At 41.6% G+C, this 20,090-nt stretch overlaps 1 protein-coding gene across 3 annotated transcripts in view; it reads right to left on the minus strand.

The window, feature by feature from the left end:
• Nucleotides 1-20,090, minus strand: part of adcy9 (adenylate cyclase 9) — a 175,088-nt gene that overhangs the window by 18,527 nt on the left and 136,471 nt on the right. For all 3 annotated transcript variants that reach the window (XM_072559711.1, XM_072559710.1, XM_072559712.1), the window contains exon 6: nt 3,173-3,378. In XM_072559711.1, the coding sequence (XP_072415812.1) occupies nt 3,173-3,378 (206 nt within the window). The remainder of the gene's footprint in view (nt 1-3,172; nt 3,379-20,090) is intronic.

A 20,090-nucleotide genomic window follows, 5' to 3' on the forward strand; every position in this document is an offset into this window, starting at 1 on the left:
ATATTCAACCTTATTGCAATGAGAAGCAAATAGCTGTGGTGTCATTACTAGTCACCTTATAAGGGATAGCTTGCATTATTGCTAGTCTGGGACCTGGAAATTAAGGTTCAGTGCAATTGTGCCAGTCTAGAATCTTAATCATAGAATCCCTAAGGTGTGGAAACAGACCCTTCAACCCAACAAGTCCACACTGACCCTCCGAAGAATATCCCACCCAAACCCATTCCCCATTACTCTACATTTACCCCTGACGAAACTACACATCCCTAACACATTGGGCAATTCAGCGTGGCCAATTAGGCTAACCTGCACCACTTTGGGTTAGATTTTCCCTGTACATACAGTGAATTGTTGTAATGTGGAATGTGCCACCTGAAAGGATGGGGAGTCTTAATCAAGAAGAGCTTCAAAAGAGAATTGGATAAAAACCTGAAGGGTTATTAAGCAAAGTCATCCCATTCTTACCAGACCATGGGGCTTCTCTCTCATTAGGGAGAGACGACTGGTGGTGGCTTAACCGGAGGGTCACCGTGCTTCAGGTGAAGGGAGAGGTTGAGGAGGAGAGTCAGAGAATCCCGACAGTGCAGTCGGAGGCCTTTCGGCCCATTGAGTCTACACGCCACCCTCCGAAGAATATCCCACATGATTCTCAGGACCCTGCATTTGCCATGGCCAATCCACTTAGTCCTTTGTGATAAACCTCAGCCAGTAAAGGGTTTGAACCCAGGCTGTCGGCTTCAGAAAGCAGCCGACTGAGCTAAACCCATCCCCAGGAGCAGAAAGAAGGGGCAATGGAGTGGAAGCAATTATAATGTCAGTCTCATGTTGTGATTGTGCGTCAAATCTTGCCCACAGATCGTGAAAAGGCCAGTGTTGAGAAAGATTGCCAGAATGGTAATTGAGTGATTAAACTGTCCCTGGGCCCTCTGAGTAACTCGAATACAGGAGTTGAGTGGCTCCTATCACCTCTGCAGCTTCCTCCCCTCACAGTTTTTAATGACTATCTGAGCAGGCAAGCAGTGACATTCAAAGATGTCGATGCCTTTCTAATAAAGGCATTTGTTTGCAGAAGATAGGGACAAGAGTTGTTGGTAGCAATCGAGTAAGTCCATCACGATCTTGAATTCTTTACGAGAGGGCTTGCTAGGCAATTGGTGACATCCAGCACATTCACAAAATGCTCAATATTTACTCAGCTATTCAGTCTTATTTCTGAAAGATTTGCTGCTTGGCTAAAAGCTCGCCAAGATCTGGTGTCTCACATGTAATCACATTAAAGATTCCGCATGGCTGATAGATGTGTGGTAATGAGATTACGTTAAGTTTTATTTTGTGTGCAATTATAAGACACCTCAGGATTATAAGAGGATGAAACTTTGCCTAAAACTTCAGCACACAGAAGTGTCAATAATTTCAAGAAGCTGAGAGGATTTGTTTTGTTGATATTGTTTCCCATTTCTTATCCATATACAGTGGAAACGCGATTAACCAAACATGATGGACGGGCACTATTTCGTTCGGATAATCTATTTTTCGGTGAATCGATTAAATGCCTTTCCTCTGAGGCTCAGAGTTTTAAAGTCTGCTCCCTATTCAGGAGACTGCAGCAGCACACAGCGCTCGAAACCCTGCCCCCCCCCCACACCCCCCCCCCATCCCCACCAACCCGTCCAAAACCGCCGCCAAACCCAATCCAGCACCTCGCCCACTCTCCAGCGCAAAGCTCGCGAGTCCCTGCCCCAAACCCGGTCCAAATACGACCCTACTCCCAACCCTGTCCCCCAACCTGGTTCAAGCCCAACCTCCCCACCGTCTCCAGGGCATCTGGACTACATACCAACAACATCCACACTGTAAGTAATCTAATCTAATCTAATCTAATCTAATCTAAAAACAACACTGCTGCTGCTGTCTTTGTGGGGTAAGTCTCCAAATAGTGCACAGATATACACACACACAGCCACACACACAATCTTTTACTGCAAATTTTTGAAAGGTTCCATGTTTGCTCTGTACAGGACAATGTTGGAGAGATTATTCCTGGGAAGCAGTGGGGTTAGGATACAACCCTCTGTAGAACTCCAAGGAAAGTGTTGGGAGAGAGGTCAGCCATTTGGAGACGGTGCCTGTTTAATCACTGTAAACAAAAAATGCGATCACTGTTGGAAACAAGTCTTTGATGTAATGTTTCTATTGGGACCTCGAGATCTCCTTCGGATAATCTGATTTTCGGATAATTGGTATTCGGATAATCGAGATTCCTCTCGACAGTGCAACTATCTTGTCTCAGGACTTTCCCCATAAATATGATACAATGGGGAGAATGAGGGAATATGGCAGGCAGAAGAGGAGATATTGTGTTGAAACTTTTCATATTATTAATGAAAATGGTCCTTATATTTTTATCTTGGTGTTGAAATATGTTCAACAAGAGAATCAGCCAAATTCAAGTATAGATCAATTGCTGACTTGCAGGTAATGTTTCTGATTTAAACCATTTCATCATGGCTTCCTGGCCTTAACAAAAGAGATTCACTGTGATACCTGGTGAAGAGGCTAAAAAATTCAGTTTGGTACTCCAGTGCAAACTGAGGAACCACCATCTGCATGTTGACATCAACTGTGTCGCCCTACTGCCTTGACTGAGATCAGATAACTCAACACTGAAGCACCAGGATAGTTACTTCAGGACAAGGCGTCAACCCATATCCCTTCAGAAACATTAAACCAGAGACCATTAAACATGCAACAGTCTGATTCAGTATCCTGAAACATAACTCCCAGTAATCTGTGAACAATTCAGACATCTAAGTAAAAGTTGAAGTAGATAGTCTAATCCAAAGTTAAATTACCTAATTAAGGAATTTGAATTTTAAAAGCATTAATACTCAAGATTGTTGCAATAAAATGCTGCATCAATAAAATTCATGAGAGTGAGACTTATGACACTGGCCTCCTTGATTTGTGTTTTATCATCTCAAGCTTTTTAACAAAGATGCACATTTAAAGCTGACCAACTTATGGGTAGAACCCAATGTATAAGCCAGAGTCGATGCATTCAGACATTCACACAAACAATGGTTTATGGAGGGAATTGACATTATGCCAGCTCTTTCCCAAAAAGCATGGACCCCAAATGCATACAGCCCTCCATACAGAATGCTCTTCTCACCTGATGGAGATAACCAAGGAAAGAACTTGAAGCAGAATCGCAAGGACAAAAACCACAACAGAGGCATGCGAAGGAGATGCACACAATCCCTGCTTCATGAAACATGTGATGGAGAGAAAGAGGAAGACTATGGTGGAGAGAAAGACATCAAGGAGTGAACTGAATGTGGCACTGGCAAACGTCTTCTCTGATGCATTGTTCACAACCTATTGGGGGAAAGAAAGAAAAATAAAAAATACTGTACATGTTCAACAAGTTCAAATACCAGAACATTACAAACATGTAAAGCAGAACAGATGGGAAACATAATGACCCAAATGAACAATTCCATGTATAAAATGCTTAATGTAAAGAAATTGGTTAAAGCAAGCAATGGTACCACCAGTCTGTTACATCCAAGCTTAATTAAATATTGTCCTATAAATGTTAATCTCGTAGTATTTCAGATGCCTGGTGTTAACTTTGTGTTATAGCCATGGGTGATCTATTCACTTCTTTCATCTGGTTTGGATAATTTCTGCTCATTCAAAATATTTTGCAAGCCTAATTAGAACTCTATCTTCTTCAGCAAAACTGGACAGCTGAGCAAGTCTCGTTATATTTCAGCACAGCTGGGGGCAAAGTAGTCATAAAGGCTGAAACATACAAAATTACATCAGAATAATGGGATGCAAGTCAATTAAAAGGCAGTTCAGGATAACCAAAATGAGCAACAGGTTTTAAAATACAAACACTGAACTCAGTAAAACAGATCCAAAAATGCAGCATAAAAGGGCATTGTCAGGCATATGTTGCATCAAAAGAGGAACTTGACACAACCCAGCCAAAGCAACCCATTCACCCTTATAAATATCCATTCCCTCCACTGCCAGTGCTCAGTAGCAACCATGTACTATCCACAAGATGAACTGCACCAAGTTCTCAAATTTCCTTCAACAACGAGAGATTTAATCTCTACTACAGAGAACAAGTGCAACAAGAAAATACAGAATAGCACCAACATTAAGCCTCCCTCCAAGTCACACAGCATCTTGATTTGTAACTGTCATTGTTCCACCGCTGCTCGATCAAAAATTTCCAACAGGACTACGTTAGATAGACTGCAATAGCTGAAAATTATAGCTCACTAACACCTCCACAAGGGCAAATGGATATGGTACTTTAATCCTGATGTTGCTAGTAAGGTTCCTCTCAAAGTAAATTTTAAAAAGAACAAATCCTCAAGGAAAACTGGATTGGGTCACTAGTGAACAAATCATATTTCTGAAAGCAAGCTGCATACTATAAAGCATGAGGTTTTGTTTAAGCTGAAGGACCCAGGCAATTACATCAGAGGGCAGCTCCACAGAAGGAAAAATCAGGAGCTTTGCCATAGCAACTGTGAACATATTCTAGTTAATACAACTATCAATGTATGTTAGTTATAAATGTAACTGGTTCTTTCTGTTCCTCTACATCAAGTTGATAGAGTAGACAGCAGGTGGAGACAAACTGGGTATTCTCATCACTTGGTTAACATATACAAAAGAATATGACCAAGAATTAACAGTTTTCTCAAGCAGGAAGGGAAATAAGAGAGACTTAGTGTGATACTTTGGAAATTTCATTACACATCATATCTAAAAGAAACAAACATTTACATACCAATGGCACATCCATAATACTATAAAAATCGATGAATTTCTTTCTGTAGCTAATCACTTAAATATTTTGCATACAGCAACATCTTAAACGGAAGTGATAACTGTTCTCGTCATTTTTTTTAATGGCAGTGATTTCAGTATAATTACTGTTCAGCACATCAGGAGATGGATCTGGTTAGTTAACTTCAGGTGAAGAAATCAGAAAACAAGCAAAGCCATTCAAACTCTGTCAGTCTAACACTGATAGGGATTAAGACTTAGTTCTAAATTCCACTGTCTGATCATGAACTATCCTCACGTTGCAGATATCAAAAAAATACAAATCTTTTGGAAATCTATAAAAGGGAGAATAATTGGTAATTCATTCCACACATAGTTTTGGCAGATGAGGAATTAAAAGGGATACTTTCTCTCTGCATGTGAACATTGATCAAATCTAACACAGAATGCAATGCCTCCTTGTCCAAAGCTTTGTAGACAATCTTCCTTCTTACAAAACAGAATCTAAAGCATCAATCGGATTCTAAAACTACAGAAATAGAGTTTTGTAAAATCAAAGACAATTTCACTAAAGGTGTGTTAATATAAACTGCTAGATTTCAAAGAAATTTATTACATTTTTATATGGTCATACAGTATGGAAACAAGCCCTTCAGCCCAACCCGCCCATGCCAACCAAGTTTCCTAAAAGGAACCAGTCCCATTCCTCAGTGTTTGGCCTATATCTCTCCAAACCGTTCCTATTCACGTCCTTGTACCCAATGTCTTGTATAGCTATTACATGATTCTTGAACTCAGTGCTCTGACTGATGACAGGTAAATTGAGTATGCAATACATTGCAACTGGAGAAAAATGATTAAGCTTAATTAATTTTTTAAAACCTAACAAATTAAACATTTTTAAAAATACCAAGGGATATGGACTTAAAGTCAATGACACAGCAAGCTAATGGGATCTCTTAGATCAACTAGGCATAAATGTCAGAAATGCAGATCCCAATAAAGCAAACATCTTTCTTTAAAGCTTCTCTCACTTCATATTTACTAAGATGCAAATCAAAGGTGAGCTATTGGTTTTTGGGAGCAATAAATTTCATTTCAAACAACCATCTGCGCTTTCCATATAATTCGACATTGTGCAACTTGTTGGCAAGCATCTAGGAAAGTAACTTGTACATTACTGCAAAAGAGATAAAAACAGCATTAGTGCACAAGTGATAGAACATATGCAGTGTACACCCACATAACTAGGTGAAAGTAAGGACTACAGATGTTGGAGATTAGAATCGAGTGTGGGGTGCTGGAAAAGCACAGCAGGTCAAGCAGCATCCGAGGAGCAGGAGCAGAACCATCCTGACTGAAGGGATTTTGGCCAAAACGTCAATTCTCCTGCTCCTTGGATGCTGTCTGACCTGCTGCACTTTTCCAGTGCCACACTCTTGACCCCCACGTACAACTAATTGATTACTGGAATGTGGGACTGAACCAGGGACCTTTAGATCTCCAGTCTAACGCACTCCAAACAGGTCTATTTCAGTTGAGCACAAGACACAAATAGATCAACCCTACAGTTGATTGAGAGCTGGTGATGCTCTCATTGGACTCTTGTATTTCAGAATCAAGTGTGTGATGCTGGAAATGCACAGGTCAGACTGCATCTGAGGAGCAGGAGATTCGAAGTTTTGGACAAAAGCCCTTCATCATGACCTTTCTGATGGAGGGCTTTTGGCCGAAACATTGATTCTCCGGCTCCTCGGATGCTGACAGACCTGCTGTGCTTTTCCGCCACCACACATTCTATTCTAATCTCGAGCATCTACAGTCCTCACTTTCATCCTCTTGTATTTCAGAGCCGAGTTCTTAGAAATATTGGATTCAAATTCCACCTCCTCCAGAGGGGAGTTGTAAGATGTATGAACAATATGATTAAAAATAAATCTTCTAGAATGGAGCTCTTCACTAGTGGGCTGTTTATTTCAAGACATGGAAAGGTCTAGAAGGGAAGGGTGAAAACTACTGTTGCACTGTACTGTAGATTTACAGAAAAATCTTTTGAAATCTGAAAATCTTTTGCTGCTAATTCAACATACTGATAGCAGTGAATACAACATGGAGACATTTCATATCTGCCATAATGTATAGAATAGAAATAACCCCCAAATCAGTTCCAAGTCAGCTACAAATGTCACAGCTGTAGAAGTGATTTAGATTGATTTCAAAACTGACTCTGCTCAAAGAGCAACTTTCAATCCCTGACAGTGTAGCCAGGTAATTCACCCATACATGTGATTGCATTTCTTGTGCACTGATTTATTATGTTTGCATGTTTGGAAAGAGCTACTTCTTCATCTGGTTATCCAGCAGAATTCAGTGATAAATCTGAAAACGCAACAACACAATCTAAGTTACCAACAATTTGAGATGCATATAAATTAACAGAAATGTGGATTTTAAACTTTAGATGTGATCCAGGCTTACTAAACACCCATGCAGAACCAACAATTTTGTGTGAACAGTCCATACTTTATTCTTACAACTGCCAAGAACATTTAAGTGTTAGTTTCAACAAAGAAAAGTAACCGATTGGAAATATGTTGAGTAAACTGAAGTGAATACAGGGCTGTAGGTGATAAGTTTTAGTATTTTATCTTGAGACCCACTTCAAGCAGCTCTGCATTATACAGACAAAAGTTAGCAAGTACATTAAACAGAATAAAAACTAGATCACTATTAGCTTATCCAGATTGCAGTGCAGTGCTGTGCTTTATTACTGATTCAATACTGCTTTCAATTAGGAAAGCTGTTCTCAAACTTCCACATAACTCCATATTAATATTATACTAAGGAAATGAAATGGATCATTCTTCTCAATTTCATTAGTATTAAAAGTACTTTAAGGGTGACAAAGCAAGATGAGCTGGGTTGAGGCTAGAATCATTCAATTTTGTTTTTAAAATTTAGGGAGTGTTTGCTACTATGTGCTGCAAAACCTGGTAGTTCCACTGTTGAACTTTACAGATATGAGTGTGCATTGTTTAAGAGTGATGTACAGTCAGCAATTCATTCCTAGGAAGATTCTTCTTATATACTTTTTGTGGGCAGCACGGTGGCACAGTGGTTAGCACTGCTGCCTCACAGTGCCGGAGAACCGGGTTCAATTCCCGCCTTAGGCGACTGACTGTGTGGAGTTTGCAAGTTCTCTGCGTGGGTTTCCTCCCACAGTCCCACAGGTGAGTTGGCCATGCTAAATTGCCCGTAGTGTTAGGTAAGGGGTAAATGTAGGGGTATGGATGGGTTGCGCTTCGGCGGGTCAGTGTGGACTTGTTGGGCTGAAGGGTCTGTAGATTAATCTAATCTAATCTAATACTGGGAAGATTAGATGATGTAATGCTAATGCACATAACAGAGTACCTTGAGGCATTTATAAATTGGTATTAAATGCTATATAGAACACTGTAATAGAGTGATCACACGTTTCACACTCATTGCAGGATGTCAGATTTCAGAACAAGGAGAGTTTAACTACAAGAAATGTGCATGCGCAGTTTCTTACCCTAACAATTTTGAGAGTCTATGACAACCCTGGTTTGAACCATCTGACATTTTAAAAAATCTGAGCACCTAGCTAATTTATTGACAGAATTAGACCACTGTTGGAATATTGCGCACAATTCTGGTCTCCTTCCTATTGGAATGACGCTATGAAACTTGACAGGGTTCAGAAAAGATTTACAAGGATGTTGCCAGGGTTGGAGGATTTGAGCTATAGGTAGAGTCGACTAGACTAAGGCTGTTTCCCCTGGAGCGCCGGAGGCTCAGGGGTGACCTTACAGAGGTTTATAAAATCATGAGAGGCATGGATAGGATAAAGAGACAAAGTCTTTTCCCTGCACAGGGGAGTTCAGAACTAGAAGGCACTGGTTTAGGGTGAGAGAAGAAAAACTTTAAAGGGACCTATGGGGTAACTTTTTCATGCAGAATGTGGTATGCGTATGAAATGCGCTGCCAGAGAAAGTGGTGGAGGCTGGTACAATTACAACGTTTAGTAGCCATCAGGATGGATTTACGAATTGGAAAGGTTTAGAGGGATATAGACTAAATGCTGGCAAATGGAACTAGATTAATTTAGGATATCGGATCGGCATGGACCAAAGGGCCTGTTTCCATATTGTACGTTTCTGAGACTACTTCGAAATTTCTTTTTGAATAGATACCTAAGGCACCTATATTAAATTTTCCATAATACAATGAAGCATGAGTCAAAGTTGATAATCTGTGCCTGATAAAAATAGACATGGTTGAATGTGGTGAGGTGAACAGGAAGCTTCACCTCAATGTACTGCACCATGTGATGTCTGAGTTTACAACTGTTTCCACATCTCAGTTCTAGATCAATATTAGTGTGGAAAGCAGACGCAAATTGTGTGCTTTTCCACAAGAAAGAAGCTGCTCACCTGCCTCCAGTTTAAATTATTGGCTTCTCGCTTCTTGACCACGGGTGGAGCAAAGATCCAAAAAAAAAAAGAATTCTTTACCAGGATTCAGATCAGTTGTGCTGCAGAATTATGTTTTAAATTACTGGTAAGGAGACACTGAACAGGGATATATTCCAACAGTTGACTGCTCTACTGCAAGTGTCACAGATCTGAAATAACCACCTTATTTCTTTTGTAACATTCTTCTGCTGAGCATTTCCAGCATATCATGTCCTGTTTTTGCTCCAACAACCTGCACGTTTGCAGCCAAGATGCATTAGACCAAAGTAAGATGGGTCAGAAAGACCTGAGATAAAACATGCATGTGGTATAACAGGCTGGATTAATGCTATAAGTTCCGATTCAATGCACCAACTTGTGACAAAAGAAATACACAATGCCAAATGGAAATATTGCAACACAATTTTTAAAAGAATTCATTCACAAGATGTGGGTGTCATTGGCTAAGCCTGCATTTATTGCCCACCCTTAATTGCCGAGGGCAGTTAAAAGTCAACCACATTGCTATGGGTGTGGAGTCAGATGTAGGCCAGACAGGGTAAAGATGGCAATCTCCTTCCCTGAAGGACATTAGTGAGCCAGAAGGGTTTTTCTGACAATCAACAACGGTTTCATGATGATTAGCTTCTAATTCTAGGTTTTTATTGAATTCAAAGTCCATCTGCCATGGCAGAATTTGAACCCAGGTCTCTCGAACGTTAGCTGGATTGCTGGATTAATAGTCTATTGATAATACCATGAGGCCATTGCCCCCCCCACCCACCCCAGCAAGGACTGTTCACTTGAATTGAGGAGCAAAACCTAGACATTAAGAATTCATCATTCACGGGTGAAATCAGTGAAATTATCATCTTTGTTGCCTTCAGCTCCTTCTAGATCCTGGAAACTAAAATTCAATCTTGCATAGGCCTGGATAATTCAATCAAGGTCAGAAACTTTATTTCTGACCCTGAACAGACAAGAAAAAAATAAACAGCTACGTTTGCAGGGGTTATACAGTCATAGAGATATACAGCACAGAAACAGACCCTTCAGTCCAATGCATCTGCACAGACCAGATATTCTAAATTAATCTAGTCCCATGTGACAGCACTTGGCCAATAACCCTTCTAAACCCTTCCTATTCATCCACCCATCCAGATGCCTTTTAAATGCTACAATTGTTCCAGCTTCCACCACTTACTCTGGCAACTCATTCGATACAAGCACCACCCTCTGTGTGAAACCCTAGCAACATCCTTTTAAATCTTATCTAAGCACTTTCAAGTTTCACATCATCCTTCCGATAGGAAGGAGACCAAAACAGCACACAAACTTGCCTGTACAGCCACAACATGGCCTCCCAACTCCTGTACTCAATAGTCTGATCAATAAAAGAAAGCATACCAAAACATCATCTTCACTATTCTATCTACCTACGACTCCACTTTCAAGGAACTATAAACCTGCACTTCAAGGTCTCTTTGTTCAGCAACACTCCCTAGAACCTTATCATTTAGTGCATAAGTCCTGCTCTTACATACTTTTCCAAAATGCAGCACTTCACATTTTTTTTTTGAGAGACAGAGAGTCACAGCATTTATCTAAATTAAACTCCATTTGCCAATCCTCGGCCCATCTGATCAAGATACTTATATCCTGAGAAAACTTTTTTCACTGTCCACTATGCCTCACATTTTGGTGTCATCTGCAAACTTACTAACTATACCTCTTATAGTCACATCCAAATAATTTACGTAAATAATGAAATGTAGTGGACCCAGCACTGATCCTTGTGGCACTTCACTGGTCACAGGCCTCCAGTCTGAAAAGTAACCCTCTCCCACCCTGCCTGCTACCTTCGAGCCAGTTCTGTACTCAAATGGCTAGTTCGCCCTGTATTCCATGAGATTTAACCTTGCTAATCAGTCTAATCTTGTTAAAAGCCTTACAAAAATCCAGTGATGAGGCTCTGCCCTCACCATTACTTCTGCAAAAAACTCAATCAAGTACGTGAAATATGATTTCCCATGCACAAAGCCATACTGACTATCCCTAATCAGTCCTTGCCTTTTCAAATACATGTAAATCCTGTCCCTCAGGATTCCCTCCAACAACTTGCCCACCACCGATGTCAGGCTCATCAGTCTATAGTTCCCTGGCTTCTCCTTACCGTCTTTCTTCAAAATAGTGGTTCCAAGTTAGCCAACCTTCAGTCTTCTAGCACTTCACCTGTGACTATCAATGATACAAATATGTCAGCAAAGAGCCCAGGAATCACTTCCCTAGCTTCCCACAGAGTTCTAGGGTACACCTGATCATGTCCTGGGGAATTATCCATTTTTATGCATTTCAAGACAACCAGCACCACCTTTCAACATGTCACCACCTATTTCTCCACTTCTATATCTTCCATGGCTTTCTCCACAGTAAACACTGATGCAAAATAATCATTTAGTTTCTCAGAACGAACGCCTGGACCAGGACCCTTTCCAGCTGAAATGGTCTAATCCAGGCAGGGAATCCTGCTCAGCCAGGATACTGATGTCATATTCTAAGAATTAAAGATCTCTGAGGCACTTTAACAAATGCTGAGTGAAGTTTAGAACACCAGGTAAGGTGGAGAGGTAAGGAACACAGAACACTACAGTGTTCTGCCTTCGATGTTGCACCAACCTGTGGAACCAATCTAAAGCCCATCAAACCTACACTATTCCAATATCATCCATTTATTGATCCAATGACTATTTAAATGTCCTTAAAAGTTGGCTAGTCCACTACTGTTGCAGGTAGGACATTCCCACGCCCTTTCTACTGAGCAAAAGAACTACCTCTGACATCTGCTCAATATCTTTCATCCCTCAATTTAAAGCTATGTCCCCTCATGCTAGCCATCATCATTCGAGGAAAAAGGCTTTCACTGTCCACCCTATCTAATCCTCTGATCATCCTGTATCCCACTATTATGTCACCTCAACCTTCTTCTCTCTAATGAAAACAGCCTCAAGTCCTTCAGCCTGTCCTCATAAGACCTTCCCTCCATACCAGGCAACTTCCAGGTAAATCTCCTCTGCACCCTTTCCAATGCATCCACATCCTTCCTATAATGCAGCAACCAGAAGTGCACGTAATACTCCAAGTACACCCGCACCAGAGTCTTATACACCTGCAACATGACCTCATGGCTCCGAAACTCAATCCCTCTACCAATAAGAGCTAACACACTTGTACTCCTTCTTAATAACCCTATCAACCTGGGTGGCAACTTTCAGGGATCTATGCATATGGACACAAATCTCTCTGCTCATCCACATTACCAAGAACCTTACCATTCGCCCATTAGACTTTATGTCTGTTACTCCTTCCAAAGTGAATCACCTCATACCTTTCCACATTAAACTCCATTTGCCACCTCTCAGCCCAATTCTGCAACTTATCTACATCCCTCTATATCCTGCAACATCCTTCCACACTGTCCACAACACCAACTTTAGTGTCATCTGTAAATTTACATACCCATCCTTCTCCGTCCTCATCCAGGTCATTTAAAAAAAATGATAAACAGCAGTGGCCCCAAAACAGATCTTTGCAGTACGCCACTAGTAACTGAACTCCAGAAGGAATATTTCCCATCAACCATTACTCTCTGCCTTCTTACAGCTAGTCAATTTCTGATCCAAACCGCTAAATCACCCTCTATCCCATGCCTCCATATTTTCAGCAGTAGCCTACTGTGGGGTACCTTATCAAATGTTTTACTGAAATCCACATACAGCACATCAACTGCTTTACCCTCATCCACCTGTTTGGTCACCTTCTCAAACAACTCGAAGGTTTGTGAGGCATGACCCACCCTTCACAAAACCGTGTTGACTATCCCTAATCAAATTATTCCTTTCTAGATGATTATTAATCTCTCTTTAATATTCCTTTCCAAAACTTTGCTCACAACAGAAGTAAGGCTCGCTGGTCTATAATTACCAGTGTTGCCTCTACTCTTCTTGAACAAGGGGATAACATTTGCTACCCTCCAGTCTTCTGGCACTATTCCTGTAGACAATGACAACATAAAGATCAAAGCCAAAGGGTCTGCAATCTCCTCTCCAGCTTCCCAGAGACTCCTAGGATAAATCCCATCTGGCCCGGGGACTTAGCTATTTTCACACTTTCCAGAATTGCTCACACCACCTCATGAACCTCAATCGCGTCTTGTCTAATGGCCTGTATCTCAGCACTCTCCTTGGCAATTTCCCTTGTGAATACTCAAAAAATTCATTTTGCGCCTCTCTTATCTCTTTGAAGTCCATGTACAACTTCCCACTACTGTCCTTGACTGGCCCTAATCTTACCCATCATTCTTTTAGTCCTGACATACCTATAGAAAGCTGTAGGGTTTTCCTTAATCCTACCTGGAAAGAAGGTGAGTTGCAGCATGGCAGGTGGGATAACATGGGGCGCATGTCATGTGGTGGCATGGAGTACGAGCATGCCAGCTGGTGGGGTGTAGCCCATCAGGTGAGGTCGCAGCAGGGAAAACATGCCACTTAAGTGTGAGAGAGGATAGGGTAGGTCAAAATGGTCAGTGAGTGTGATCAAGGGTCAGTTTCATAGTCAGCTAAGAATCAAAGCAGGTTTTAATTCCTCTAACTTCAAGAGGAAACGGGTTAGCCAGGCAAGTTAAGTAAATCAGATATAATCTCAAGGAATCGCAGATGTTTTACTGTGTGAAAGGAGGCCATTTAGCCATCAATAGACAAGCATTGTTACATTTTGCCAATTTCCAATTTTTCCTATACTTTTTTTCTAATTCAAATAATCACCTTGAATGCCTCTCCACAGTTCCAGGCAGTGCATTCCATATCATAAGTACTCACTGACTGAAAATGCTTCAGTTCATCTGTGCATCTTTTGCAGGTCACTTTAGATCTAAACTTTCTTGCTCCTTTTATAAGAAGGAACATTTCCCCCCCCTCCTCCCCATTTACTCTATTTAGCCCAATCACAATTTTGAAAATCCCGCTTTTAAGATCTCCTCTTAAGCAGTCTTTTTTCCAAGGGGAACAGCTCCAATTTCTTAAATCTATCCTCATAACTGGTCACTCCTCACCTTTGGAACCATTCTCCAATACATTCACATCCTCCCTGTACTGTGGCACAATACTGTGGCTGAGGCCGAACAAGTGTCTTGCTCAAGTTCAACATTACCTCTTTGCTCTTGTACTCTATGTCTGTATTAACAAAGCTGAGGATAACTGCATGATTTACTTAGTGCTCTCTCTCCTGTTCTGGCACTTTTAATGATCTGTCTCCATCTACACCTTCTGCTCCTGCACAATCCTTAGAATTAAACCCCTTATTTTTATACTGTCTTTCATTGTTCCTCCTACTAAAGGCATCACTTCACACTCCTCTATACTGAAACACACGTGCCACCTATCTGACTATTTAACAAACTTGTCTACGTCCTAAGTTTGACATTGTCCTTACAGTTCACAATTCTTCCTGGTTTTGTGTCATCTGCAAGCTTTGAAATTGCCTCCTGCACATCAATTTCATGATCATTAATATAAATTATGAAAAACAAGAATCTCAAATACCAACCTCTGGGCAACTCCACAACAAAACTTACCCTACGCTGAAAAACACTGACCATTATTGTTTCCCATAACTCAGCCGATTTCCTATTAGTGTTACTATTGATTCTATCATTCCATGCCCCAGAAACTTTCTTCACATGCCTGTTGTGTAACACTGTTCAAACTCCTTCAGAAAGTCTAAGTATGCCACACTAATAGCAAGATTAAAAAGATAAGTTACCACTGTTTTAACAGGCCTTCACCTGATGCAAGAGCACTGCTCTGAATACTTATGATTGCAAGTAAATCTGTTGGAGTATAACCTGGTGTCATGTGACTTCTGACTTTGCCCACCCCATTCCAACACAGTCACCTCCACATCATGATTACCAAACCTTAGGGCTGCTCTACCATTAGTAAGTCACAAAGTCATAGAGACATACACCACAGAAACAGACCCTTTGGTCCAACACAGCTATGCCAACTTGATATTCTATATTAATCTAGCCCCATTTGCCAGCATTTAGTCCCTAATCATCTAAACCCTTCCTATTCATAAACACATTCAGATGCCCTTTAAATGTTGTATTTGATCCAGCCGTCATCACTTCCTCTGGCAGTTCATTCCAGATACATACCATCTCCATGTGAAAAAGTTGTCCCTTAGGTCCCTTTTAAATCTTTCTCCTCTCATCTTAAATCTATGTCCTCTAGTTTTGGACTCCCTTACCACGTGGAAAAAACATTGACTATTCACCCTACCCATGCCCCTCATGATTTTATAAACCTCTGTAAGGTCACTCCTCTGCCTCTGATGCTCCAGAGAAAATACCCCTGCCTATTCAGCCTCTCCTTGTAACTCAAACTCTGGCAACATCCTTGTGAATCTTTCCTGAACTCTTTCAATTTTCACAAAACCTTTCTGATACCGGGGAGACCAGAAATGAATGCAGTATTCCAAAAGTGGCCTAACCAATGTCCTGTACAGCTGCAACGCGACCTGCCAGTGCCTATATCCAATACACTAAACAAAGGCAAGTGAACCACATGTCTTCTTCACTATTCAGTCTGCCTGTGACTCAACCTTCAAGTGGAGCTACAAACCTGCACTCCAAGATCTCTTTGTTCAGCATCGCTCCCCTGGACCTTACCATTTAGTCTATAAGTCCTGTCCTGATTTGCCTTTCCAAAATGGAGCACCTCACATTTATCTAAATTAAACTCCATCTGCCTCAACCCATCTATATTAAGGTGCTGTTGTACTCAGAGGTAACCTTTTGCACTTTCCACTCCACCACTACTTTTGTTCTCATCTGCAAATTTATAACCAAACTCTGTATATTCAAATCCAGATTATTTCTATAAATGACAAAATGCAGTGAACCCAGAACCGATCCTTGCAGAACATCACTGTCACAGACCTCCAGTCCAAAAAGCAACCCTCTGTCTCCTACCTTCAAGCCAGTCTTGTACCCAGATGGCTAGTTCTCCCTGTATTCCATGCGATCTAACCTTGTTAATCAGGCTACCATGGGGGACCTTGTCGAATGCCTCACTGAAGACCATATAGAAAACGTCCACCATTCTGCCATCAATCCTCATCATCACATAGAACCATAGAACATTACAGTGCAGTGCAGGCCATTCGGCCCTCGATGTTGTGCCAACCTGTGGAACCAATCTGGAGCATATCTAACTTACAATATTCCATTCTCGTTCATATGCCTATCCAATGACCATTTAAATGCCCTTAAAGTTGGCAAGTCTACTACTGTTGCAGGCAGTGCGTTCCACACCTCTACTACAGAGTAAAGAAATTACCTCTGACATCTGTCCTATATTTATCACCCCTCAATTCAAAGCTATGTCCCCTAGTGCACGGGATCACTATCTGAGGAAAAAGGCCGTCACTGTCCAACCTATTTAACCCTCTGATTATCTTATATGTCTCAATTAAGTCACCTCTCAACCTTCTTCTCCCTAATGAAAACAGCCTGAAGTCCTTCAGCCTTTCCTTGTAAGACCTTACCTCCACTCCAGGCAACATCCTAATAAACCTCCTCTGAACCCTTTCCAAAGCTTCCACATCCTTCCTATAATGCGGTGACCAGAACTGTACGCAATACTCCAAGTGTGGCTGCACCAGAGTTTTGTACAGCTGCAGCAGGATCTCATGGTTCAGAAACTTGATCCCTCTACCAAAAGGTAACACACCGTATTAATGGAGTCATGATGCACAATTCCTCCAACAGCACTCGCCATGAACTCCAATCAATGGAAAATAGAATTTGAAAAAATTAAAATGCCCTTGCATTAATTAAAAACATGCCAATACTGTTTAAATCAGAATTAAGATTACTAACCTCCCCCTCTTCATCCTCTCTTTCAATGGGATGATAGAAATCTAAGAGTTTGACAGCCAAGGCTAATAGTGGTATCTGCTGGAAAGTATAAAGGCTCATCCTCATGAGGCATTATTCAAGTGAGTGAGACATGATTTCCCACGCACAAAGCCATGTTGATTATCCCTAATCTGTCCTTGCCTTTCCAAATACATGTAAATCCTGTCCCTCAGAATCTCCTCCAACAACTTGCCCACCACTGAAGTCAGGCTTAACAATCTATAGTTCCCTGGCTATTCCTTACTACCTGTCTAGAATAGTGGCACCACTCTAGCCAAACTCCAGTCATCCGACACCTTACTCATGGCTATCGATGATACAAATATTGCAGCAAAGAGCCCAACAATCACTTCGAGCTTCCCACGAAGTTTTATGGTACACCTGATCAATTCAAGGGCATTTAAACAAATTTATGCATTTTAAGACGTTCAGCATCACCTCCTCTGTAATAATGGACACATTTCAAGATATGGTGGTAAAAACAATGACTGCAGATGCTTGAAACCAGATTCTGGATTAGTGGTGCTCGAGGAGCACAGCAGTTCAGGCAGCATCCAAGGAGCAGTGAAATCGACATTTTGGGCAAAAGCCCTTCATCAGGAATAAAGGCAGTGAGCCTGAAGCGTGGAGAGATAAGCTAGAGGAGGGTGGGGGTGGGGAGAAAGTAGCATAGAGTACAATGGGCGAGTGGGGGAGGGGATGAAGGTGATAGGTCAAGGAGGAGAGGGTGGAGTGGATAGGTGGAAAAGGAGATAGGCAGGTAGGACAAGTCATGGGGACAGTGCTGAGCTGGAAGTTTGGAACTGGGGTGAGGTGGGGGAAAGGGGAAATGAGGAAACTGTTGAAGTCCACATTGATGCCCTGGGGTTGAAGTGTTCTGAGGCGGATGATGAGGCGTCTGGTGTCTGATGGTGAGGGAGCTGCGGTGAAGGAGGCCCAGGACCTCCATGTCCTCGGCAAAGTGGGAGGGGGAGTTGAAATGTTGGGCCACGGGGCGGTGTGGTTGATTGGTGCGGGTGTCCTGGAAATGTTCCCTAAAGCGCTCTGCTAGGAGGCGCCCAGTCTCCCCAATGTAGAGGAGACCGCATCGGGATATCACTATTTCCCCAAATCACGAGCTTTCATATCCTTCTTCACAGTAAACATTGATACAAAATACTCATTTAGTATCTCAGCCATCTCCTGCCAAACTTAAGTGGCTTTGCTGACCCTATTTACCAAAGCTATCTCATGTTCCCATTTTGCCCTCCTGATCTTCCTCTTAAGTGTACTCCTACTGCCCTTATTCTCATCTAGGGATTCACTTGATCCCTGCTGTGTACATCTGACATATGCTTCAATTTTCCTAGTGATCCAGCATTCCATACGTCTATCAGCCTTGCTCTTTACACAAACAAGAACATACTGTCTCTGGAGTCGCATTCTAATTTTTCAAGGTTTTCCACTTTCCAGCCATCCCTTTACCTGCGAATAACCACCAAACCCTTCCCTTCCATCATCTTTTGAAGGTTCTTGCCTAATACTGTCAAAATTAGGCTTCCTCCAATTTAGAACTTTAATTTCTGTATCAGGTCTATCCTTTTTCATAACTATTTTAAAACTAACAGAATTTTGATCACTGGCCCCAAAGTGCTCCCCCTCCACTGACATCTCAGTCACTTTCCCTGCCTTATTTCCCAAAGAGAAGATCAAGTTTTGCTCCTTCTCTAATAGGTACATCCACATACTGAATGATAAAGTTTTCTTATTCACACTTAAATTCCTCTATCCAAGCCATTAACACTATGGCAGTTGAGTCGATGTTTGGAAAGTTAAAACTCCCTACCATTTCAACCCTATATATTCTCACAAATAACTGACATCGTGCTGCAAATTTCCTTCTCAATTTCCCACTGACGATGTGGGGAGCTATAGTACAATCCTAATAAGGTGATCGCCCCTTCTCTATTTCTCAGCCTCACCCAAATAACTTCACTGGATGTGCTCCCCAGAATATTCACTCAAAATACAGCCATAATGTTATCCCTAATCAAAAACAACACTCCTTTCCTCTCTTGCAATCCCTCCCCTTTTCTTTTAGTAACCACCACCCCCATCCTTCCTTTAGTATCTACACCCTGGAACAATAAGCTGCCAGTCCTGTCCATCCCTGAGCCACATCTCTGAAATAGCTAAGATATCCCAGTCCCATGCTCTCAGCCATGCCCGGAATTCACCTGCCTTACCTGTCAGGACTCTTGCACTGAAATAAATGCAGTTTAATTGATCAGTCCTATCTCATTCTCTGCATTGATCCTAGCTGCTTTGACAATTTGACTTGCTCCTTTTCCAACTGCACAAATCTCAGATTGATCTCTTTTCTCACTATCTCTCTGGGTCCTACGACATCAATTGCTCAGAACCTGATGCACCCCTTTGCAGTGGAGCCAGTCTCGGTACTGGAAACTCGGGCTACATTCTAGAGAGTCCATCATGTTCCAAAAGAGCACACTTGTTTGAGATGGGGATAGCCACAGAGAATCCTGTACTACCTGCTGATCTCTCTTACCTTTCCTAGCAACAATCCATCTACCAGACTGTATCTGTGGCTTTTTACCTTTCTGAAACTGCATTTATCACACCCCACTAGCTTCTGTAAATTTCTCATTGCCTCCAACTGCTGCTTGAACCTGTCCATATGACCTGATAGGATTCACAACCAAACACACTTTCTGTAGAAGACATAATCCTCAGTGACATTGAAGTTCTCCCTCATCTCCCACACCTGACAGGAAGAGCACATCAGTCTACTAAAGGTCATCTTTGCACCTTAGCAATCTACA

The sequence above is a fragment of the Chiloscyllium punctatum genome, chromosome 40, assembly GCF_047496795.1.
Source record: "Chiloscyllium punctatum isolate Juve2018m chromosome 40, sChiPun1.3, whole genome shotgun sequence".
NCBI classification, from domain to species: Eukaryota; Metazoa; Chordata; class Chondrichthyes; order Orectolobiformes; family Hemiscylliidae; genus Chiloscyllium; species Chiloscyllium punctatum.